Source organism: Homalodisca vitripennis, unplaced genomic scaffold (genome assembly GCF_021130785.1).
Source record: "Homalodisca vitripennis isolate AUS2020 unplaced genomic scaffold, UT_GWSS_2.1 ScUCBcl_10430;HRSCAF=19317, whole genome shotgun sequence".
Classification (NCBI taxonomy): Eukaryota; Metazoa; Arthropoda; class Insecta; order Hemiptera; family Cicadellidae; genus Homalodisca; species Homalodisca vitripennis.
Window position 1 is genome coordinate 1 of NW_025786546.1, and position 10,495 is coordinate 10,495.

The following is a 10,495-nucleotide window of genomic DNA, read 5'->3' on the forward strand; positions in this document are numbered from 1 at the left end:
AAGTATTTATTATTTACATATGCAGACAAAACAATTTATATAAATTTCCATGTCAAACAATGCAGACTTAAACTACCATAAGGGCCATAAAGGGTTTTACCTCACTATTCCTTGATAAGGAATTATAACAACTGGTGAAGAATTTGGCATTGTAACAAAAATGAATTGTAACAATTCAACAAATGTAGAGTGCCACCATTCAAACGTCCATGTGAAATAGCAATATATATAATAACAAATTTTGTCAATAAAGTGGTGGTGGCATTTGATAGTGGGTAAATCCAATTAGTATGTCAAGTTCAATTGATATTTTTTCCTGAAATTCAAGTTGTTATTGTTCAAGTCTTGAACAATAATAACAGGAATGATGTAATACAATTTTTCAGCCTTGACATTGATAGTGTTTGTTGCCATGTTGGTAATTTATTCACTTACATTCTCGTTGCAATAAAGTATACATTTCACAGTTTATTTTTTGATATTTCATGGCAATTTACTATATATAGTATAAAATATATTTTCAAACATGAACAAATATTATTCTATTGTCACTAAAGAAATGAAAATTTTCAGAAAAATGCTCCATATCACATTAAAATAAAACCAACAAACTAAACATGTTCTGAAACTGGATAACATTTTTAACAATTTATACTTTGGAATTTTTTTAATGAACTTTAAACCGATTCATTAGGTATGATCTCCCTTAAAATATAACCAAAAATTATAAATATATAGTTTTAGTATAAAATATACTTTACCAAAACATACAGATTTTTATAGAAAATATATGACAAAGTATTGGTTGATACTATTAAGCAGTGCTCAATTTGTATTAGAGGTGGTGGAACTGTATCCTCACAAGGCAATCTGGGAGATATAGAAGAAAAGGGGTTCAAAACATTGAAAATTATAGTTTTTATATATTTCTAAAGTGCAGGATAAAGATCCCAACACAAACCACAAGTGCTTATTTTTTGTTTCTGAAACAGGTACCAGATTACGGTATAGTGCATTTTCACCTCAAATCAAACACTGCTAATAAGTATTTGTTATAATATTATACTACTAATATTATAAATGTGTGTACGTTTTTTTTTTTAAGAAGTTTGGATTGTCTGACACTCAATCATATTTTTTTATACATTCTGTAAAAAATTCTGTGACATCATCATCCGAATGTCACCAATCTTCATTCACAATTAAACGGATAATAAAAAAAATACAATATACAGGATTCATCAACTCCCGATTCAAAACTTTTTAAAATTATTTCTTAATTTCATAAACTCTAAAACAGAAAAATCAGTTTTTCCAGTTTCCTTGTTCTAAAACTCAATTACTAAATTCCCCGGCTTATTTCCTGTTTTTTCCAGTGTGTTAAATTCCCCATGGTGTGACCATCCTGTCGTGACATTACAGGTTTACAAAGGGGGGGGGGGTTAATCGCCTCTCCCTTGATTCACCACTGCAATAAGAAATTATTTTCAGAATCTTTTAGATGAGTTATTTGTTTGCAACTTACTCCTCAGCATCTTCAACTGGAACAGTTCTCTGCTTCTCCAAGTCAATTTTATTACCTGCTATAACTAAACAAATATCACTTCCAAGCATCTTTTTCAATTCTTTTACCCAATTTTTCACCTGCAATAAAACAAACATTACCAGATTGAATTATCTTTGTAGATTAAATTAAATCATTAACTATAACAGAGAATAAAAACACAAATATTACATTATCAGACATTTACAAAACAATTTCTAGCTGCTCCTGGAAAACATCCTTAGAATTAATTAATTATTATTTTTTCACAAAGTGAAATAAAAACGTTCTTATAATAAACTTGGTTTGTCATTTATTTTTTAAATATTATTTTATTTTGTCAATGAGTGCAGTTTAAACAATATAGTGTACTTATCATAAAGTCTAGTTTGATATGAAAAAAGGTAATTATAAAAAAAATGTATTCACAATACTCAAAAAATATTGTTTTATTTTTTACTGTAACAAATGATGTTAATAATTAGGTACAGTATCTATATCATCTTTAAAATAAGGAGTATGGTAAAATTGTTTAAATTTAGATCAAATATAGACTTATTATTTATTTTTTCACTATTAAGTCTCTTCAGCTTATCACAACAAATTAGCCTGCCTTGAAACCCTTCATTTAACGGTTCTCATAAACTTATATATAAAAAAAATTGAAAAAAATATAAAATTAAAACACAAAAATCTGAAGATATGTTGCAAATTTTAATTGCCGTATTTTATATAAGAACTATAAGTTAGTATCAACTAAACCAAATTGACTATTAATTTATTGTCAGATGGGGAACAAGCTAGTTTATATATGTTTATATTTTCTATAAAATATAATGACATTTCTTCATTGATCCTGTTAGTTCTAAAGTAACCACAATTCAACATGGAAATACAAACCAGGATTTTAAAGGCCTATTTTAGGCCTATTTATTTCCATAATATTTACTGACGAGAATAAAAATTTAATACCACTGAATAATGAATAAACATTTTCAAATATTAATTTTATTCTTTGATTCTGAAAGGCCTCACAAGAATGAAATTAATATTAGAAAATGTGTTACTAGTGATATTAAATTGAACTCTTTCCAATGCTCCAAGATGCTTTATTCAACAATTAAAATAATTATTATAAAATATAAAAAAAATCTTAATTTAAAATATGTCTCTTTGAATTCAAAAAATGTTTTTCAGCTTTTTCAAAAATATAGTGGTTTTCTTTTAGGTTGCCTATGAGCAAAACATCAACTACTTAAAGACCATTTGTTATGTCTGACTCAATAAAAAACACTGCCGCACAAACAGATCTAACACAAATAATGGAAATATTTTAAAAACAGCTTCTTAGCAAGCAATTGATTTGTGACCTGTGATTGCTCTCGTGAGAAATGGTCAAATATATTAAAACAACAGTTGTTACAACTTCTTCTTGCAATTCTGGGCGCAAGCGAGCCATGCACAATAATAATTGCAACACCATCCCCGGCAGTCTGTACGTTTCAACAAGCAGGTAACACAGCCAGTCATGGTATATTAACAAAACTGGAGCTAAAAATTAATTTAAACTTTCAAGTTTTGAATAGTGGTTTACAAAGCTATATGCCGAAGATAATGACTAAGAGTTTAAGACTATTGTTTAATGCACTTAAGCCTGAGATGTATAGTTTAAACAGCGCATGAGTATCAAAGATTAGTTTCTTGCAATAGTTCTAGTATTAATAAAATATTCAATACATCTCTTTACATTATTAATAAATAATACAGGAAAAATGTCTACGCTTTCAAAGATATTTTTCGTACTGTAGTTACTTTGAAACATGTATTATAAAATAGAAAGGATTTTAATTGTACGAGGCGTGTTCAGAAAGTAAATACGGTTTCATTCTACTGCCTCCAAAGTGCAAATCGGTGTTCCATGCATGTGCAATAGTCGTCCTTGTTTACGTCATTTTAGTTGTTCTATGTTGTGTTTTCAGTTTTCTCTGAACGTTTAAAATGTTAAAGACAATTAGTGATTCCACCAATTTTGAGACCCATTCTGTTATAAGATTTTTGAATGCAAGAGAAACCGGCTGAAATTTATCATCAACTTCAAAATGTTTACGGGGAAGACGGGATGGTGAGAAAAGTGGGTTAGAATGTTCAACGGCAGTCAAATGTGCATGATGAGAATCGGAGCAGTTGGCCTTCTCTCGTCACCGATGAAGGGCAGTTGATGAAAAAATCCAAGAGAACAGACGTTTCACTAAGACAACGCTATCTGACAATTTCCAACAAATTTCGCTCTTTTGTACGAAATTGTTACGGACTGCTTGGGTTATCGCAAGCTGTATTCCTGATGGGTTCCAAAAATGCTCACTGACGTGCACAAAACCAAGAGACTCAGAAGTGTTTTGACTTTTCTCACACGATACAGTGATGATGATGATTTTTTAAACAAAATTGTGACAGGTGATGAAACTTGGGTCCGTTGTATCACACCGGAATCCAAACAGCAGTCAATGGAGTGGCAACCACGCAATCACCAAAGAAACAAAAATACAAGATGACAATGTATGCACAAACATCATGTGCTCTGCCTTTTGGGATCGGAAAGGTGTTTTGCTGATTGATTTTCCCCCAAGAGGTGAAACCATTAATGCGGCAAGGAATTGCGAAACCTTAAGAAAACTAAGGCAGGCAATTGAAAACAAACAGCTAGATGAATGCTCAGTAACAGAATTGTATTGCTCAATGACAATGCTTGGCCCCATACTGCTAGTAACGCTCCTTGGTTTGACAATGTTGTTGGGAGCAGTTCGATCACCCACCCTACAGCCCGGACTTGGCACAGTCTGACTACCACTTGTTCCTGCATGTGGAGTGCAAGCTAGGCGGCCAATGCTTTGAAACCGATGATGAAGTGATAACTGCAGTGGTTGCATTTGTTGGCAGGAACCTTCTATGAAGAGGGTATAGACAAATTGATTACCCCCTACAAGTGTTTGAAGATTGGTGGAAACTAAGTCGAAAAATAGATTAAGGTTTGGGCTTTCATGTAGAAATAATATAGTGTGAAAAACATTGTTTTATTTTCTTTTTTCTTTTTTACACGCTACTTATTTTCTGAACACACCTTGTATATCAATATTTACTGAACAATTTGGTCAGTTATTTTTGTGGACAAACACATGAACATTTGGTTAGCTTTATAATTACTACAATTTGCTAATACATATTCTATTCAACATTCAAACTTTTAATGTTTGGTAATGATTTAAATTTAAAAATTTTATAAAATTAATCATTAATTAATTTGTAGCAAATATTAATGTCATCTTACCTTCTGGAAAGAATCCTCATCAGTGATGTCATATACTAATATAGCACCATTTGACATACGATAATAAATTGGTCCTAATGCATGAAACCTCTCCTGGCCTGCAGTGTCCCATATTGCCAAATTCACTCTCTTGCCCAAGATATTCAACTTTTTATTTAAAAAAGAAGCCTATAACAGAAATTATGTACTCCTTTCATTATATATATATATATATATATATATATATATATATATATATATATATATATATATATATATATATAGGTACATCAAAATTTTCTTATTTAATAAACATACAATGAAAACAATAACTAACACTCTTGAATTAGTCACCATAGTTAGTTTTTTTTTATTACGATGAAAATTTAATAATATCAATTGCACTTATTTTTCTACAGAAGAATACCAAAGCAGATTAAATATAAACACAACCTATTGCATATATAATTATTATTTCATGGTTCTAATGGTCATGGAAAGCATGGTTTCAGATGGTTCTAGCATTGCAAGACTTATTAAAAACCCAACAAATAGAGAAAGTGGTTTTAATTTGCCTAATATTTTGGGGAACAGTTTTTCAAAGTGTTGTCTTCCATCTAACTTCTCAGCATAGAAGTAAAAATTGCCAAGAAGTGCAAGCTTTTTTCCCAATAGATAACAGAATCAGTGAATTTTCGAATTACAGTCAACAATGGAATAGATTTAACAGTGGAAAATTGTATTCACTTGAAGCACATATTATGGAGGAGAAATTAAACTTATATATGTAGCCTATACACATATTAATGCCTATACACATAGAAGCCTATTAATGGTTTCTTACATATACACTAAACAACAGAATATCACAGACCTGTCACATTTTAGTAAAACAGTGGTAAAACAGGTATAAACTCTGATAACACAGGTTGACAAAAAGTTTTTCTTGGCTATAAAGTTCAAAACTTCCATTGAAAATAGCCTAGGACATATAGTTTTCTGTTAGAGAAGAATTTCTGTTTGGCATACAATTAAATTTTTGTATGTTTTCAAATCATTTATTTTGGATAAAAACAGACTTGCTGATGAATAAATTAGTAAGGATATGACATTTGTTTGTGTAATTTCATCAATATTAAAAAAAATAGCATCAGATAAAAACTAGATTTTGTCCCATTCAACATTTATTTTTTCCTTTCTGTGGCGTTAAATCTTCTTTTCTCAAAAACCAAACAGTAGCCCCCATCATCGCTGGATCTCATCGGCCTTGGTATCTCATTTCCAATGTTCTGATATCTTAGTGAAAGCGTTCTCCCTGCTCATTACTTACTGCACAAAGATTTGCAGGATAAAAGTCAATATGGGAGTGTTGAAAATGTATTTTTAGTGACACCCCATTGCTTTATATGTTTTTAAAAAGATTTTGAACATGAATTTTTGCACTTGCATCTTTTTTACTGCCCAGAAGACCTTGAACCACTTCGACAAACAATTTCCAAGCTGAAAGTTTCTTTTTGCTAAGTTTTCAGGATCTCAAATTACTTTTCTGATGTCCGGGTCCAGTAAAAACGCCCTCCTTTAGTTTGGCTCAACCTAGGGAAAAAGGTAAACCAAATGCATGAAGCATGATCCTTTTTTTATCTATAGCCTTTACAAAATTTTCACAACCCAATCTTGATATAAAGTGGGGGAAGAAGTATTTGCTTAGGGCTAACTAGGGTGTTATTAGAAACATTTCCTTTCACCTGATAAATAAGTTTTTTTGGCCATTTTCTTTTCAGAAAATGCTGATCCAGATACAGCAAATGGCATAGACCTTCTATTACCTTTCATCCATTGAACGAGAGTGATGTTGCAGCTGACATAACACACATGAGAAGCCCAATGTTTCTCTTGATCTCCAATCTTGCACCCAAAGTATAAAAAAATATGCTTTTTCACATCTTTAGTCGTCAGCCTTTCTTGAATTTTCACTAAAGACTGGCCACATACATAACAAAACTTATCAGATGAAATTTTACACCTTCTGCGTGATATATCTGCCATTGATGACAAATATAAAAGAAAACCCACACAATTTAAACATTTCTGGTGACCTAAATAACAATTTTATGCTCCTAAGTTATCAAACATAACAAAAATGATAAAATGATTCATGGTTACACTGTTAACCTGTGTAATTGCAAAAGAAGCTGAATATAGGGCAAAGATTTCATCACTTGTGACCACAGTTGTTTAAAATTGATTACAGTAACATTATCTGCCAACTTCAACACTTACGTTTTAGCAGTAGAGTGTCAACATTTTTTTAAGGTGTACTGTCTGAACAGATGCAGTTTTTCTCTTCCTTACAATTTGATGGCTTATTTGTCATTACTATCTTTATAAAATGATGTTTATATTGGGCATACAACTCCATATGTGATACTTTATCTTATAGTACGAAAATGTCATTTCTTGGTTAGCAGCATGAATATTGTGTCCTTTTTTCCCCAGCTACTGCAGAGGCATAATTGTACTGTTACTCTTAAAGGTTCTTTGATGCCTTTCATACTTGGAACACAATCTCCACATTCCACAGGACTGAAATTGTCATGCAAAAACAGTGGTTGGACTGCAATTATTGAAGCCCTTAGTCATCATTGATAAAAAACTTAAAACTATCTAAAGCATTTACACCTAGGTGATAAGGCCAAATTTGGGATTGATCTTTCAACTCAGATGTCATCCTACAGATGCTACGTCAAAGACAATGTAATGGTTCAAAAAGTGGAGGAATTACTTGTTGGAACTTAACTGAATAACCAATTGGTTGACCTGCAATAGGTTTCTGAACTTTAACATAACACCCAATGCTCACAAAAATAAACACTTGATATCTATTACTCAGTTGAAGAGACATTGGACTGTTCAATGAGGAGTATACAACAAGAACTTCTTGTTCCATGAGCAACACCTGCTGGTCACCACTAATCTGATGTTATCTCCTTTTTTAGGAGGAGCAAGAAAACATAGAGCAAAGAAAGTATACAAAATGTGTTACAAGGGAGTACGGTTTAAAGAAAAAGGATGTAAATAGTGTGGCAAGAAATATGTCACAAGTATTGACATTTTTTAGTGATTGTTCTGGAAATTAATTTTTGTATTATAACAATCTAAAGTTGCATAATGTTTGTTTGTGTTATATTTTAGATTATATGATTTAATAAAATAGAGTGAAATTCTGGTGATAGCTGCTGTTAAATCACATTTCTCATCAGATGTATAGCGATCACCAGTTCTAGGGTTAAGACAAAAGTGATTTGAAAGAGTTCAGCATCTCCTTATTGTTTCGGTAAAGCCAACTAAAAGTTTTAATAATCATGTTTACAGTTTACAAACAGAACCTTGTTTTGCTAGTAAAACAATATAATAGTTTTTAATTTGATAAAATATTTATTGATTAATTAGGGACGCCCAATAGCAAAATAATAAAACCAATATGAGTGATAGTTTTGTGTTTGAATAAGAATGAAAAACCATTTAGTAAGCCTAGTCTAGGCTGTCTATCGCAATTACATGTAGAGATTCAATTATATTAACACCTGTCTGAAATCAGCTTTAAAAATGTATATGGACAAAAATATTCTACATATAATGTGCATGTAGTATATTTAATTTTTGGTGCTTTTTAAACAAGATTAAATGCTTAGTCACAGCAAAATATTAAAATTAAACAAAATATGCAAGAGAACTGTTTAACCAAATTACTTCCCATTACATAATTTTTTATTGGATCATGTGCTTATGGCTTATTGTACAGTTTAAGCAGCCTACAATAAACATGACAAAAATAATACATTATCAACAAACCTGAAGTGTAGTTATGTGTCTATCATTAAATTTATCTTCCACATATCTTAAAACAACGGAAGTTTTTCCAACACAACCCTCTCCTAGAAGTACCACCTTAAAGCTAAAATTATTTGCACTTCCACTACCCATTGGTGAATTCGCCATATTTATGAGCTTTAAGATCAGAATATGGTTTTTCAATAATTATGAAATACACTTAAATAAAAGAACCCAAAATTTTACGCATGTTTGTAATACTATTCAATAACAACACAACTTTCCAAATTTGTCTCCTAACAGACTTAACTACATACACTGACACTTGCGAGATGCTATGCGACTCAAAGACATCTGAACAATGACAGTTTATAAACATAGACCAGCTGGTCTTTTATACAATGATACAAAGAGAGAAAAGGTATTTGTCAAATATAATTAATATAAGATTTAAAATGTATTAAAGAAGAACAAGATACTATTATATAAAACTATCCTAAAACCTGTATGGACACATGGTGTGCAAATATAGAGTACAGCAAGCAACTCAAATTTGAAAATACTTTAACGTTATCAATAAAAATATTTAAGAAATTTTGCAGAAGCGTCTTGTTATGTATCCTATAAAACGTCGATATTTGAACACCCCAACAGCCAAAGAAAAAATTATCAAATTCAGTCGTAATTATCTTTCAAGATTAGAAGATTACCCTAACCACCTGGCGGTAAATCTACTTGATAATTCTAAAGATGTATACAGACTCCACCTATCTGGTATCCTGCAACTACCTTTTAGCTTCTTGAATTAATTACGTTAGTGTTAATAATGGTTAATATCTAGCACAATTTTAATTGTTAATTGTGTTTCTATATATAATATTACTTATTGTTCTTCTCAAATTAAACAGATTGTAATTTAATATAATCTTATTAAAAAATGTGATGCTGTACACAAATGTGATGCTGATCCTTTACGTATACGAGTAACTGGCCATCGATTTGACATTGTCCATAACGACTTAGAAAAGCCTTTAGCCAGTCACGTTAGCAATGTACACAAACAACATCATTTAGAAAATTTGCAATCTATCAAAGGTAAAAATAAGATCCCTGAAAATTGTTTAAAAACCTTAATAAATTGAAATTGAAAAAAGTGACTGCACACCAATTGGTATTTCAGAAAAGACACCCAAAGCGTCTTAATTATTAAGTAAAATTTATTTTTCTTCTACTTATTCATATACGTCGTGTCATGGACCATCAGCCGCTGGTCTATTGTATTTATTTTTGATGTTTGTTTTTCTTGTGTGATTCCTTACCTTCTTTTTTGTAAATATTTATACAATTTATATTTATTTGAAGAAGTGAACTTAGATACATGAAAATTCATAAATGTTTTGAACCATTACACACACACACAATTTCTTTAAACTAATATTATTATTGGGTTTAACTTATAATTACTTAATTTACTAAGTACTTACTTGTCCATCGTTTCGTCTTACTGAAATGAGGGCAATATTTAAATATCAACAAATAAAATATTTTATAAAACGTTAATACGATTAAGTCAACTTATATTTTTCATACTAGAATTGGAATATTACATCAATACCTTTTCTCTACCTCGGCTAGCTTTTGGGAGCAATTGCAATATTTCCCATGAATGTACTTAAAACTGCATCTATAAAGTCTTGAAATTAATTTTAAATGTTTCTAGTACGTAAGTTTAATCATAATATACAAATATAATTATAATTAACTTGGATTTATCTTACATGCATTCATAAATATGCTTAACTGTCGAATTTATATTG

General features: G+C 30.6%; 1 protein-coding gene across 1 annotated transcript; it reads right to left on the reverse strand.

Moving 5' to 3' along the window:
* Positions 1-1,525: 1,525 nt before the first annotated feature.
* On the reverse strand, positions 1,526-9,032 carry LOC124374836 (ras-related protein Rab-21-like; the record flags this gene model as incomplete). The annotated part of the gene is given in 3 exon segments (XM_046832983.1): positions 1,526-1,644; positions 4,869-5,036; positions 8,700-9,032. Coding segments are annotated over 3 exon segments (434 nt in total), but the record flags the coding sequence as incomplete, so codon positions are not given.
* Between the last annotated feature and the right edge of the window lie 1,463 nt (positions 9,033-10,495).